The 15,196-nt window shown below is 35.8% G+C and overlaps 1 protein-coding gene across 1 annotated transcript in view; it reads left to right on the top strand.

The window, feature by feature from the left end:
• The first annotated feature begins 2,523 nt into the window (after positions 1-2,523).
• The window catches only part of SLC38A11 (solute carrier family 38 member 11), a 49,410-nt gene continuing 36,737 nt past the window's right edge, over positions 2,524-15,196 (top strand). Inside the window, exons 1-5 of the mRNA XM_028496226.2 lie at positions 2,524-2,586; positions 4,344-4,418; positions 10,589-10,723; positions 11,604-11,669; positions 14,790-14,896. Coding sequence (XP_028352027.1) covers positions 4,358-4,418; positions 10,589-10,723; positions 11,604-11,669; positions 14,790-14,896 — 369 coding nt within the window. The 5' untranslated portion in view covers positions 2,524-2,586; positions 4,344-4,357. The remainder of the gene's footprint in view (positions 2,587-4,343; positions 4,419-10,588; positions 10,724-11,603; positions 11,670-14,789; positions 14,897-15,196) is intronic.

Below are 15,196 nucleotides of genomic sequence, written 5' to 3'. Positions count from 1 at the left end.
ATATAAATAACTCTTACAAATCAATAAGAAAAAGACTAACAATCAAATCAAATGGGCAAAGTGTTAAAAAAATGAAATTAACAGAGGATAACCAAACTATTTAATTATATTCATTAAACCTTATAAAAAGATCCTCAACATCACTATAGATTAAGAAAATACAAATCTATACAATATTTATATACCATTTTAAAGCTTATCACAACGTCAAAACTTAAAAAGAAACTAAGTCCTGATGTTAACAGTGCAGAGCAGGAATTCCATCCCTGCTGGTGGAAATATAATTGGGGCAATCAATTTGTAGAGCAGTTTGGAAATATTTAGTGAAGTTGAAAATATGCATGAACTACTTCCTCATAATTCTACTTCTAGAGAAACTGTCATTTAATATGCTCCAAAGAGTACAAAATTAGAAACAATCTTAATGTCTTTCTGTAGGAGGATGGCTAACTGAACAGTGACACAGATAAAATGAATATGCTGTATCTGCATGAATCTATATAATACATCTTGAAAACAGTGCACTGGGTAAACAACAATAATGCTAGAAGGAAAATAGTGCGGTATGGGACCATCTCTGTAAATCCTGAAAATACTCAAATCATTGTTATATATCATTTATGGCTACAAATGAATGAATTAAAATATAAAGCATGAATACAAAAGATACACACAAACTTCATGAATTGGATGAGTCTAGCAACGTAGGGAAAGGAATTCGGAAGGGCAAAGGGGTTTCTGTTGTGACATTAAATGTTTATTTTCACAATTTGAAGAAAATATGACAAAATATTAGTATTTGTTACTTTGATAGTGGAGAGTATATGAAGTTTATAGTTCTCTTCAGGTTTTTCTATGTTTTTTAAATGCTTCATAATTTTAAATAAATGTTTATGAAATAAGAACCACTTGAATTATTTGAGAAGCAGATGTTGTGTTATATTACCGCTCTAACTATTCTTGAAACTGTTCTCTATGTATTCTGTCTCTTTGTGATTGAATATTGTCTGGGCCTGCTTCCTCACCTGTAATGTAAGAGGGGTGAACAGATGGTCATTTCAGATTCTTTGTAGCTCAGATACTCTAAGTGCCTTTCCTTCCCCATCCCCTGACACCCCATCCCGCCACATTTTTAAGGTTCGTTACCTGACTCCCATCTTCCTTTCCTTTCTCCAAGTCTCCTTTTCTGAAAAGTCACCCGGAAACATTTGACCAAAGCATGCTCAGTCATCAAATTTGCTAAAACTCGAGAAAAGTTTTTTAACAGTTCTACATTTTCATTTAACAGTCCCACATTTTCATATGTCAGCTCTGACAGAAATCGGTGTAGGGATCAGGAGGAGGTAGCAATAGAAAAGATGCACCATGGGAACAGGTGTGCTAATGCGTTCTTACCTGGACATCAGACTCCAGCCAAGGAGCAGCTAATTTGATAATGGACTATAAGGCCAGCTTAACTCTGTACAATCTGAGCAAGTCAGCGTGGATGGAACATATTGTACTTTGCAGCTGTTGGTTGGGTGGGAGGCGAGGGGAGAGAGTCCGCAGCTTGAGGTTTAAAAAAAAAAAAAAAAAAAAAAAAAAAGGCGAGGTGCGGGGAGAGAGGGCTGCCCGAATCAGAAACACCCTGTAGCGTCTCCGCCTCAGGAGGAAGGCGTATTTGGCAACCTCCGAGGGAAATCGCCTCGGCCGCGGCGTCCAAGGGAGCTGGGGCGCCAGCCCGCGCAGCCCGCGCAGCCCGCGCAGCCCGCGCAGCCCGCGCAGCCCGCGCAGCCCGCGGAGGTGGGCCCGAGGGCGCCCGCGAAGCCTCTCAACCCAACTCGCCCGCCGCGCGCTGACCCCGGGCGCGGAGGGCGCGGAGGGCGCGGAGGAGGCTGTTCCGGCGAGTCGAGTACCCGCGCCAGCGAACCTTCCACCTGCAGAGGGCCCGGGTGCAGCCATGGGCTACCAGGGGCAGCGGCCTGTCATCCCGCCACAGGTAACGAGACTGGGGCTGGTTCTGAAGCCAGGTCTTTGCAAGTTTCGTTCACCCTGCAACAGCGTTTAGCTACCTTCACCCGGCGTCTTGATGTAGCACCACAGAAGGTTCTCCAGGAGAAAAAAGAAATTTTGCCTTGGTCTTTTTTTTTTCATAGCGGGCACTTTTCAATATAACCCCTTTAATTTCACAAAAATCACATCCTTTGCTCCCTAAGAGATCCTAAAGTACTAGGATTTCATGCAGTAGTCCACGAACTTGGCGCAGCTGTAATCAGGACATTTTAGGATGGAGTTTGTTCACAAGCTCTGTTTGAATTACTAGATGTTGTTGTTGCTCTATTATTATCCTCATTTTCTTATCGTTATTGGCATTACTTATTATTACTAATATCATGTTAGTCTCCTAAATTGCATATTTGTCTTACAATTTTCTGAATTTTTGAGCTAGGTAAATATTTTTTTAATTGCACTTTTATATACTAAAATAGAGCCATCTAGATGACAGAGAAACCCTCGTTTCTGAACATAAGCACAAAGGGAAAACTTGTCGTCAGTCTGTTGCTGTTTTTAATGTTGTCAACTCGATTATAGGATCTGGTATAATAGGTAAGTTGTTTTTTTTTTAATTTTCAGTGAAAAGGCCAAATTTAAGACACTTATTATGTTGCTAGTATTCATAGGTTAATTTTAAAGGAAAAAATCTTAAATGATAAAATTGGTAATTGTTTTTTCATAAAAGCTTTCCTTTTTTTCCAATGTAACAATGTGCACACATCAGTCTCTCTCATACTAAAAATGGGGTGGTGATTCACACTCTTTTTACATTTGAGACCGTCCTCCATGTGTGTTAGATTAAGGTGGAGCTGCAGATGGGAGATTGCTGAATTTTTTTTTCATAGGCTCTATGGTCAAGTGATAATGTTACCTAATTTACTTTTTTCCCTGTTCCTGGAGTGGCCAACCGATACTTGAATCACCTTTATATAACCTTCTAGAGGTGTAGAACCTCCAGATACTTGCAAATACTGGAGATACAAAAGTTTAATGTGAAAACATAACAATCGTGAAGAATCAAATCCACATAATATTTCCTTACCCATTTATAGAGTGTTAAATTTTAAAGTACAAGCTTATTATGATATATCAATTGTAAATATAATTTAATCAATAAATAGAAATGGTTTTTTAAATGATTTTTTAAAACAATGGAGCCAAATAATCAGAATTGAAAGAAATGAGCCTCTCATATTTTCCCAATTTGAAGCAAAGGAAAAGTTCTGAAAAAATTAAGTGCATTGCATTATAATAATAAAGGCAGTTATTTTTTCAGCGCTTTTGTTATTTGAAACATCCAATTTAAGAAAAAGCAAGGACAAAACAAAATCCTGCAAATACTCATTGAGAATATTACTTTTTCCTGTAAAGTTATGACATTTTAGTCTCAGTCATCTGGACTGAGTTACTTTTCTTAACTTTCACAAGTTGATGTATTTCTTGATTTTACTTTCCATATACAGACAAATTTTTTTTTTCAAATGGTAAATAAACTGTAGGAACCTGAGGCAAAGTAGCAGCAAGTAGGTGCAAAGACTTTTTTGAAATTCAGCCTCCATGTACCATAGAGGTGTAGGCCGAATTCCAGAGTTAATTCCTGATATGAACACTTTAAGCTGATTCATGTCAACTTAAAAAGTACTTCTTAATTAGGCTCAGCAGATTTTTGAAAGGGGAAAGTTTTCAGAGAATAAATATTCTGGGTGGAATTATTTTAAGTACATTTTATTTTAAATGTTTCATTGTCCATAATCTAAAATTGCCCATTTCCAAAAAAGATTCATAAGAAATAACATTACATACTCCTTTCAGCTTTATAAAAAATACTTTTGCCTTCTCATTTTCCTCTCCTTTTCCTACAGAGTTGCCCATTTTGACCCCAGCGTTGGTCTTTCCTCATATCTCATAACCCTTTTATACTCTTATTATCATCTCTGCTTTCCCAGCCAGCACATAAGGAGAGCTCTGGGTCATTACTCTCCACATATTCTAGGTCATATTTCCCCTCACCCTGAAGGGAACATTATTTGTGTGAACTGTCATCTGTTTTTCATTTGATGCTTTCTTATTCTTATTTTTCCACCTCATAAACTTGCTCACTTGACATGCCCTTAACTTACAACATTTTATTCTGAAATAGGTGTTAATATGCTAACATTTAATTTTAGTATTCATATACACTGTTTACAATTATGTCATATAAATATGTCAGTTTACTTAGCCTATTATATATAGAAATTGGGGGAAAACTTCCGTGTTTCCATATGTTTTATTAATGTGATGGGTGGGACATTTTATGTTTTTTCCAGGATTGCCTTATTCAATGAAGCAAGCTGGCTTTCCTCTGGGAATATTGCTTTTATTCTGGGTTTCATATGTTACAGGTAAAATGCTATGTAATTGCTTATTCCTGCAACTTAGATTGTGCAATGACTGTTTTACACAAACACACACACACACACACACACACGCCCTGTAATTGAATTTCCTAATTAAAAAGTGCATCAAAGAATCCTAAAGAATTTAAACATTTGTGTCTGAGGAGATTTACTTTCCTTGCTAATCCTCTGAACAGATTAGAAAAGCATTATATATTACCAAGCCTAAATCCTTTTCATGTGCCTTTTCACTTTATGCCAAACGTAGTAGATAGAGGAGTCACTTTAAAGACTGATTAAGGCCAAGACCGTACTCTGAAAATGCAGACATCAGGGATTCCTTTCCCACAAAAACCTCGGGCAGGTGCACAGAGATGAACAACCTTTTTGAGCTCTGTTTGTACAGGTGGCACCAAGAGCCTCGGTGCTCAGCCAGCAGGGATCCCCACCTCACCCCGCCTTCCCAGCCTCCTGCCTGCCACTTTCTTCAAGGGCAGCAATAGGTGCTTCTGTATCACTTCTTCTGTTCTGCTTCCTGCTTTCTGTGTAACATGTTCATTCACACCCATTCCCCCGTCTAAGTGCAGGCTTTACAGCTCCTAATCATCTTCTCTTCCTGTTGTTCTCACCCCTGCCCTGTCGTCCCCCCAGTTCACCTCAAGGCAAACACAAGGTCTTTCCTCTACCTTACTATCACTGTGAAAGAGGCAGCAATCACAAACAGACACCCACTGCAGTGGTTGCTGCTAGGGGGCTGCTATGTGTGATCACCTAGATGCCCTTTACCAGGTAATACAAAACACCTCAGCTGTCCCCTGCTCCAGAGTGGTGACCTGGGCCTTAACAGTATCACCTTCCTGTGAGGTTATGAACCCCAGCCACCATTTCCCCAAAGACTGACTAACGGAAACCCCAAAGCTGTCCTCCTTGCCTCCGGGAGGGACCAACGTGCGGGGCAGTTGGAGCTCCAGAGCGCCACCACTGCAGGGCTTGGGCTGCAGCGGCTCTCCCCCGAGATCGAGTCCTCCTGAGCTGTTCCCCTGCCCTATCTTTTCACTCCCCTTCTCCTAAGAGCACTCCCTCAAATCTCTTGCCCAAGAATCTCTGTCTCAGCTCTACTTCTAGAGCCTCTAAGATGCCATCCCTCATGAAACCTCAGGCTTCCAAAACCAGCCTGTAACTCAGCTGTTTTTCCTCAGGCTGAGGAAGAAAGTAAAGCATGCAGCAGATACCAAAGTCAGAGCTGCAGAGGCCCTCAACTCCCTTCCTCCCTGCTTTCTTCTCACCACCCACCACTCCCTAAACCTAAGATGCTTTTAGCTTCTACAGCTCTTAATTTGTAGCTTAAGACCCATAATTTAGTAATGTGGAATCTGTGACTTTGTGCTTATTCAGAGTTGCTGGTGTTTAAAAAGTGTATTTTATTTATGAGCACATTTATCACACTAAAAATCCCTATTCAAGGATTTACCCTTGTCGTTTTTAATTTCCTGTTTTCCAGTCAATCAGTACTGACAAATAATTAATTTCCTCCCAGGCATAATAACCATGGCTTGTTTAAGTGCATTATGAACATGTACACACATTGTAAACCAGTAGACAGAAAGCATTTAAAAATATATATCACCTAAGGATTCAATCAATAATTGAGGAGAATGAATAGTTTCTTAAAACCAAATCACGTTATACATACATAGATCATAATGTGAATAACTCTCTCAACTGATGCTATACGTAAACCTACAGCAATGTCTGTGAGCAGTCCTTTGCAAAGTCATATGTTGCAACTAATCAGCAGATATTAGTTACTCAGTAATTTGGCTGCATGATGAAAATCCTTAAATAATTTTGATAAATTAAGGATGACCACACTGACACAAAAAGTAATGATAGACTGTGATTCATTTTGTTCCTTAATTAGGCTTTCAAGAGCAAAATCTACAAGTAGGGTTATAATATTGAATTGTTCTTTAAATTGACACTGTAATTATACAGTTGTTTGTCTCTACAATTATTCTTTTGTCTTTTTAAGATCTTTGTCTTTTTAATGAGTTATGTCCAGTTCAACAAGTAGTGTTTCTAAGTTCTGTTTTCATGTTTGTGAAATGTTGGAGAACAAGAAAGAATTGTAAATATTTACAACAAATTATTTTATTTTAATTTACTTAAAGGTTCTCATCTGTTGATTAGAGTAAAATAATTTTTATTGTCCAAGTATACATAATGATGTAAAAGAAAATTTTCCTGTTAAATAACGTACACTCATTCATGGATTATCTAAAATTTGCATACAGTACATTTAAAGGGAGATCAAAATGTTATAGTGATATTTGAGATTCCTAAAACTTTTGAGAGCTTTATCTATAGCCCGTATAGCATTTGTCATTGACTAAATTCTTAGCAAATTGTTACTTTTAAGCAGTACATTTTGAAATGTTTTACAATTCAGCAGTCTCATCCCAAGCATACAGTTCTTCACCAAAACTTTACAACATCTGTGAAATTGGTTACCCCCTGTTACTCCAGTCCTCACTGATTCTCTTCCTTGGCCAATAAGTTGCTATTTAGTTTTCCTGCCTTTAGCATCTGCCTTTTGCTTTCTGATCTGTCCTCCATATTACTGCAAAAGTTATCTTTATGAAACCTCAGCCTGATCTGATATTCCCCCAGTCAAAACGTTCCAAGACTCTATAATAACAACAGAAAAAAATTTATTGCATTTAAATTCTTTCTTGGTTCGGCCACAGTCTGCATTTCTGGTCTTATCTCCCACTAATATGACCTCTCTTTCACCCTGTCACCGACGCTGCCCTGTGTGAGACTTATGTTTTAGCCATTCTGGACTATTGCATTACCCACATATAGAATATACCTTCACACTGACTTCCCATGGATAGTCCCCCTGCTTGACATTTTTTTTTTCTTCTCTACCTGGTGAAATCCTGTTTATCCTTCAAGGCACTACTCAACTCTTTTGTGAAGCTTTTCCTAGTTTTAAACAAAGGATGTAGGATGAATTACTATGTCATTTGTGCTTGCAGAATATTTTAAAATATATTTATTAAGTCATTTATCACATTACATTTGAATCAGATATAGAGACACCTAGCAATCCTGCTTTATTGATCACTGATTCATTCAACAGATATTTACTGACACTGCTGCCATTATAACAATGATAGCAATGATAGCTATAGCAATTATAGCATTATTCCTGCCCACATGAAGCTCACAATGTAGTATGTTAGGCAGAAAAACAAAGCACATAATTATAATACTTCATGAAAAATACCATAATACAAATATGTGCATGACAATAGGGATGCTGGCATTTAACCCAGGCTTAAAGGAGCAGACATGTTTTGGGGAGGAAAAGACAGCTTCACTGACTGTTTATGAAAAAATGTGAGTGAGCAAAGAAAATGGAAGGGTACTCTAAGCAGATGGTAATGTGGAAATGCAAAAGAGAACTATGTAAGTGATTCACCCTGGCTAAAGTATAGGGTTGATGTTGGTAAGTGGAAAGAGATGAAGTTAGAGAGGTTTGCAGAGACATTTATGAAGGCTCCCATGTAATGATAATCATTACCATTTCCTGAAGACTGGCTAGATGCTAAGCATAATGCAGCCACTATACTTAATCCTTCTGACTCCATAAAGTAGGTATTCATGTACTACTTTTTATGGAGGAGGAAATTGAGACTTCAGTAGGTTAACATGATTTGCCCAAGGTCTGCAGTTACTGGCAACAGAGTTGAGATTTTGGTTAAATGCATGGATTCTGGGGCTAGACTACCAGGGTCTGAGTCCTGTCTCTCCTTTACTCTGTGAAATTTAGCAATTTACTTAAGCTTCTGTGCCTCACTTTTCTCATCTATCAAATGGAGGATCATAATGGCACCTACTTAGGGCCGTTGTGATGATTAAACACGTTAATATACATAAAGCATTTAGAAAAAGGTCTGGCAGACAGAAAGTGTTGTGAACTATTTGCTAGTGTTTTTGTGGTTGTTATCATCGTTACCATCATTATCATCAGACTCCAAATACAATGTTTTTCCACCACAACACGCAGCCTATAGAAGGTAACTAAAAATAGCACGAGTTCTCATTCATTTAGCCTCCATAGCATGCCAGGCATTGTGGTAGGCATTTAAACATCATCATTCTCATAGACTCTTCAAGGTGGGGGTATTGCCTTACTTTACAGATGAAACTCAGAGTCCTTCATCCAAGGTCCCACAGCTAATAAACAGTTTTTTCTGAAAAAAAATTATGAAAAAGTGTTGTTTTTTTATCCAAAGGCATCAAAGGATTCCCCTGGAGGATTTTAAGCAGAAAACATGGTCAGATTTATGCTGTGGTCAGATTCATCTGGTAGAGGGGGGGATGTCAAGAGAGTCTTAGTAGGGAGGGGATGGTGGATGAGAGAACTAATAGGAGTTTTTGCAGTAATCCAAGCAAGAAATGATAAAAGCCTAAGCCCTAAAATAAAACAGGTTAGAGACTAGAAGTGAGGAGATATAGTTGAATAATTCATGATGCAGTAGTTAATGGACTTAGTGACCAAAGAAAAATAGAAGGTGATGGATAATGAGAAGTCTAGTGTGATTCTCAAGTTTCTCTTGATATTATTCACAGTTTGGAGAAATATGAATGCAGAAGCAGGTTCCAGAACAAATATATAAATTATAATTTGGACATCTGAAATCAAGAGGCCTATGAGGTCTTCAAGGTAAAATGTTTATTAGACAGCTAGATGTAGAAATCTGGAGTTTTGGAAGAATCTGGGCTGGAGGTACAAATTTGGGAGTTACTAACGTCTTTATGAAAATTGAAAGCATGACCATGAATAGGATCACATTAGGACATCTTGAAGAGTGAGGGAAAAGTCCAAGAATCCAGGGTTTGAAGAGACTTAAAGAAACGTGAAAAACTAAATGGCCCAAAAGGTAGGAGGAAATCCAAGAGAAAGTGATGTCAGAAAGGCCAATGGAGGATGGTTGAGAAACAAGGGAATGGGAAACAGGGAGAAAATGCTACTGAAAAAGCAAATTTGATTAATATTTAGGAGGTATCAATTGGATTTATCAACTTGGAGCTCATTGATGAACTTGTTAAAAGAAGTTTCAGTGAACTGGGGGTGGGGAATCAAGGTGGAAACAACATTGCAATGATTTGTATTTTCTTCTTTGTATTCTAGTACGTTTCCAAATAACTTGATAAAAAATTCACCTGTGATGGAAGCATGAGCAAGAAAAAAGAAAAAGCAAGAATCACACTCTCTGTGTAGCTGTGTACCCAATACACTTGCAGTGTCATTCACTAGGTGTTCAAAAAACATTGGGTTAAATGAAAGAGACTTTTAATTATATATTTTCTGTATATTTGTGTCTTCAATTTCAACACTAAAAGTGGAACTTGGGAATTCTCTGGCTTTCCAGTGGTTAGGACTCCGAGCTCTTACTGCCAAGGGCACGGTTCAATCCCTGGTCAGGGTACTAAGATCCCACAAGCCACGCGATGTGGCCAAATAAATTAATAAACAAAAAGAAAATTGGCCATCTCTGTTTTTTTTTAAAAAAAAGTGGAACTTAAATCTCTAACATGTAAATTTCAAAGAAAAATTCTTAGAGTGCTCTCTTAACTATAATAATAATATAGTAAAGTAAACCATAATAACTATAAAGTTACTAGTTGTACTTTGTTATAAAACAAATGATCTGATTCTCCTAAACCTATTTTTTGTTCTGAATGCTTCCAGCACGTTTTATTCTCGGTCTTCACACGTTGAACGCCTATGAGATATTGGATTACCTACATTCTGTTGCTTGGACAATTGAGCCACATCCTGTTAATAGTCCTCACACTGGTTAGGTTAAGAAAGTAAAATGGAAAATTGAAGCTTTAACTCTAGTCTGCATACCCTCATCTGTCCAGTTCATTGCTTGGATATATGAAGTCTATTTGCATCTCGAATGAAAAATATATAACTGGAAACAGTAGTTTTAAGAAAGATAAAGTTTTATGAAAAGAAAGTAAGACTTGCCATGCTAATTCACTGTAGCATTAAACTCTTCTTTAAAGTTCTTTTTTTCTTTAAGTCAAAACACTAAAAAAAAAAAATTTGTATTAAATGTAATCTGACATTTGTTTAATGGTTATTTTTGCCACAGACTTTTCCCTTGTTTTATTGATAAAAGGAGGGGCCCTCTCTGGGACACACACTTACCAGTCTTTGGTCAATAAAACTTTTGGCTTTCCAGGATATCTCCTACTCTCTGTTCTACAATTTTTGTATCCTTTCATAGGTAAGGATGAATGTGAAATTGAATATTGTAAGTATTTTCATAAACGGCCATTTCTGAATAAAATAGTTTTAATAGTCATTAAAGAATACTAGTAGTTGAAATATTTTCCACATTAAGTGTTTATCTTTAGCCATTTTTCCCTTGTTTTCTGTTCCTTTTGGTCAGTTTTCCAAGTATTTTATTGAAATAAAGTGAGCGTGATTCTGAGTTAATGCTTGTGATTCCCTAGTTTGATGAAAAATAGAATGATAGATTTCTTCTAAGGCTAAAATTTTTTTGAAAACCTAAGGATTTGTGGAAGTCATGTCCAAGGCCAACATGCTATTTAAAGTTTGCACCCAGCACTTCTTAAATAAGCAAAATGTTAACGTTCATCAATGGCCAAATTGACTTCATTTTCAAAATTAGTAATACAGAAGCTATTGTTCAAACTAGTTTCTTATGTCTCTACGGAAAGCTAAGAATATACTTCTCCAAAATCTTACTTTTTCAAATGAGGTGATATTTTGGAGCCTTGACAGTTTTCTATTATTGTTCCTCACTTTGAGCAAAATATGTGTTCCTAAAGAGTATTTGGAGACTGAACTTCAATAACGAAACAAATTACGTTTTAAATGACTACCAAAACTCACTATTATTTAAAGATGTTCTGGAAGGAATCAATTTGTGAAGTGAAAATCTTTTTATAATACAAACTGATATTCTCCCACAAATCTGCTGTCTAGTTATTTTTAAAGTTGTACATATTTGTAATCACAATATATATTTGAAAGTAGACTATGCCAGTATTTGGGAAGTGATAACTGATTACTTTCAAAATATTCAAGATGAAATACGTGATGGCTTGTTGGTGACTATATTGTTTTAATTATGTGTTTAGCTATGATAAGTTACAACATAATAACTGGAGATACTTTGAGCAAAGTTTTCCAAAGAATCCCTGGAGGTAAGTCAGTATATTTATTTTATATAGTTTTTAATAGTTAATGTGATTCATAATAATTTAAAAATAAAATATTTGCAAGTGGAGGAATTGGATGACTTCAAATATCCAATAATATCCATGATCCAATCTGATCCCAAAGTATTAATCTCCTTTTATATATAGTTTAGTTCTAATTTAGCTGTTTAAAAATTATTATTTATATAATTAAAATACATTATATTTTACATATCTTATGTATCACTAACTCTCTGTAGTATCATTTTTTCATGTACTGTTTATACTACATCATTTCTTAAATAAGCAAGCTAATCTTTGTCCCCATTATTTGTATTAAGGTATAATTTAATATAGTAAAATTAACCCTTTTTAATGTATAGTCCTATGAGTTTTGACACATGCATATAGTCATATAACCACAGCCACAATCAAAATACAGAACCATTCCATTATCCCCCCAGATTTTCCTCATTCCCCTTTGTAGTCAAACTTTCTCTCATCTCCAGCCTTAGGGAACCACTGATCTGATTTCTCTTCCTACTTTTGCTTTTCCCAGAATGTCAAATAAATGGCATCTTATAGGAGCTAGCCTTTTGGGTCTGGCCTCTTTCACTTAGTATAGTGCATTTGAGATTCTCCATGTTTTGGGGTTTATTAGTAACGTGTTCTTTTTTTTAATTGCTGAGGATTATTTCATTATATGGATATAAACATTTTATCTATCATCCAGTTGAGGGACATTCGGGTTGTTTCCTGTTTGTCTTGATTCTGAAAAAGCCGCTATGAACATTTTAACCAGACCTTTTCAGCATGTGCCACAATGCCACTCCCTGTTCATCCTTTCACCATATCATGGCTGTTTGAATAATTCAGAGATCATGAGTCTTTTTGCTTTGAAGAGTTCCTCGTCCAAGCCACATAATCCCCATTTCATAGTCACCTAACTTTATAGTTGTTATTATCCTTCAAATTGATACAAAAACACCTTTTCTCTTAGTGGTGAATCACCCATCCTAGAGACATGCCAACAAAATAAAACAAAACGTAAAACTGGAAATTGTGCCTATTCCTCTCACAGGGTTTAGTGGAAACTGAAACCAGGGAGATTTGAGCATCAAATCACTGACCCACTACTTGCTAGCTGTGTGACCTTGAGAAGGTTAATGCCCTCGCTGAGTTCTAGCCCCTCATCTCTAAATTATGAATTAGAGTATCACCTGCTTCATAGAATTATGGTGTGAAATGAGAGACAATGCAGACCGTGCCTAGCATATAGGAGGTGTACCCAGCACTGTTAGCTATTATCTGTAGGTGCTGTCGTAGCCCCCAACCTCCAAATCCTGTTTTCATAAACTGAGATTAGGTGAGTGGACAGAATGTTAAGGAAAATGAGAAGAATATAATACCATATATACAATATGATCTAAATTATGTAAATTTTCTATTTCCATAAATAAGGAAAAAATAAAAAACATATATTCACATATAAACTGGTTATCTTTTGATTGTGCGATTCATGGGAATTTTTTGTTTCCTTTGCTATTTTTTCAGTTTTTCAAAGGAGCATTATTAATTTAGAAAAAATTCTTTCTTTTTTCTTATTTAAGAAGTAATACATATGTATGAGGAAAACGTTAGAAAACATAACATAGTCTCTTTCTCTTGGGACAACCAAGTATCCATAATCCTTCCAACACTTTCTTCCTTCTTTCCTTTTCTCCTTCCTTTTTAATCTATACTTTCAGAATTTTAAAGATACATGTAACTTCAGACATCCGTATAAATAATATAACACTATATTTGTAGAGCAAACAGTTTGAAAGGGTAAATAGACCAGATATACAAATAATTTAATTCATATTATGTTCACCAGAAATATGTAAATAGTTGAGTTCAAGTGTTTTGGAACTTGAATTTCCTGTTTTATTGTTTTGACTCACAACGTTTTGATGATTGTTTAGTTATGACTGAGTTAAACAAAAGCCCACGATTAATATTTCCATTCTGGTGTATATATATGTGTGTGTTTGTGTATAATTTATGCCATTTTGAAATTCCCACCTTGGAACTTCCTTGTACTTTAGTTTATTAGCCATATAAGAAAACTAGTCTTACTTTTCAGAGTAATAGCTCTCTTTTTTTGTTTTTGTTTTTGTTTTTACCACATTCACTTACTTATATGACAGACTTGGCTTCTACAGATTTTAGATTTTGCAGAAATTAATGCACAAAGACTTGGTACCATTGAGGACATTTCAAAAGTATAATCACATGATCTCTGAAGGAATTCAATATGACCTAAAAATTTAAACAATAGTGTCTTCATTGGAATAGATACATAGCTCCTAAAGTGAATACTGTGATTAGCACAGCTTTAAATATATATATAAATCCTTGTAAGTATGTTTTATTTTATGTTTACAAATTTTGTTTGTATTTGATCACACACACACACTCTATTATTTCCTTGTTTTGATAGCCAAGAGTCTGCAGTGAATACCAGGTTTCAGCAGCTTCCCTATGACATCTTCCCTATCCAAAAAGTTGCTTTGTCTGCTTTCCTTCAGGGAAATCACTTCTTTCTCAATAGAAGGGTAGAAATATAGTGAATATTTTTATCAAAACCTTGAGGTTTGAAATTTTAAGTTGTACTCATCAAGTCTCTCTGGAATACAGAAGTTAGAAAAAAAAAGCCACAGAACATACCATGTCCCCATGTTTCTTACTTTATGAATGAAGGGTTTTGCCATTAGAGGGTTTAGGACAAGGAGTGACGTAATGTCTTTAGCCTTTGGAAAGGATCTCTGTAGTTTCTAGGTTAAAAATATACACTAAGGGGACAAAGGAAGGAAGAAGCAGGAAAACTGATGCAGAGGCTACTAAAATAATTTGAATGCAAAATATTATAACATTATTTGAATTATAGGTTCATCCTTAAGTTATTTTGTATTTACATTTTTTGTGAATTATTTCTGTTTTTACATGGTTCTATCGAATTTATTTATTCAAAATTGTCATTTATGTAGCGCTTTGTATTAATTAAGTCATTTTTTAATTAAATATTTGACTACTTTTGTCACTGGTGTTACTCATAAGCATTTTATAATATTTATTGTGTTTTAGTTGATCCTGAAAACCTGCTTATTGGTCACCATTTCATTATTGTGCTTTCCACTGTTGCCTTTACTCTGCCTTTGTCCTTGTATCGAGATATAGCGAAACTTGGAAAGGTAATTTTTACATTTTAAATAGGCAAAGAAATGCACTTTGTTACCTGCATTAATTTTGTCAAACTACTATCTATATGGCCAAGTTCTTAATTACAGTATTCATCTTTAGTTTCATTTAGTTTACTTATAATTGTATTGGAGTAAACTATGTTTGATATTTTATCTTATTTGGGGGAACTGATGGTTAAATACTTGATGACTATGAAATAAATAGGTCCTTTCTTTTCTTTTTTTAAGGTAGATACTCTGACACAGACAGCACACTTTAATTTTAGAAAATATAAAGAACTCTATTTAAAC

Source organism: Physeter macrocephalus, chromosome 2, assembly GCF_002837175.3.
Source record: "Physeter macrocephalus isolate SW-GA chromosome 2, ASM283717v5, whole genome shotgun sequence".
In the NCBI taxonomy this organism is placed as follows: domain Eukaryota; kingdom Metazoa; phylum Chordata; class Mammalia; order Artiodactyla; family Physeteridae; genus Physeter; species Physeter macrocephalus.
The sequence above is the reverse complement of the archived record's forward strand: the minus strand, read 5'-3'. Positions and strand labels throughout refer to the sequence as shown.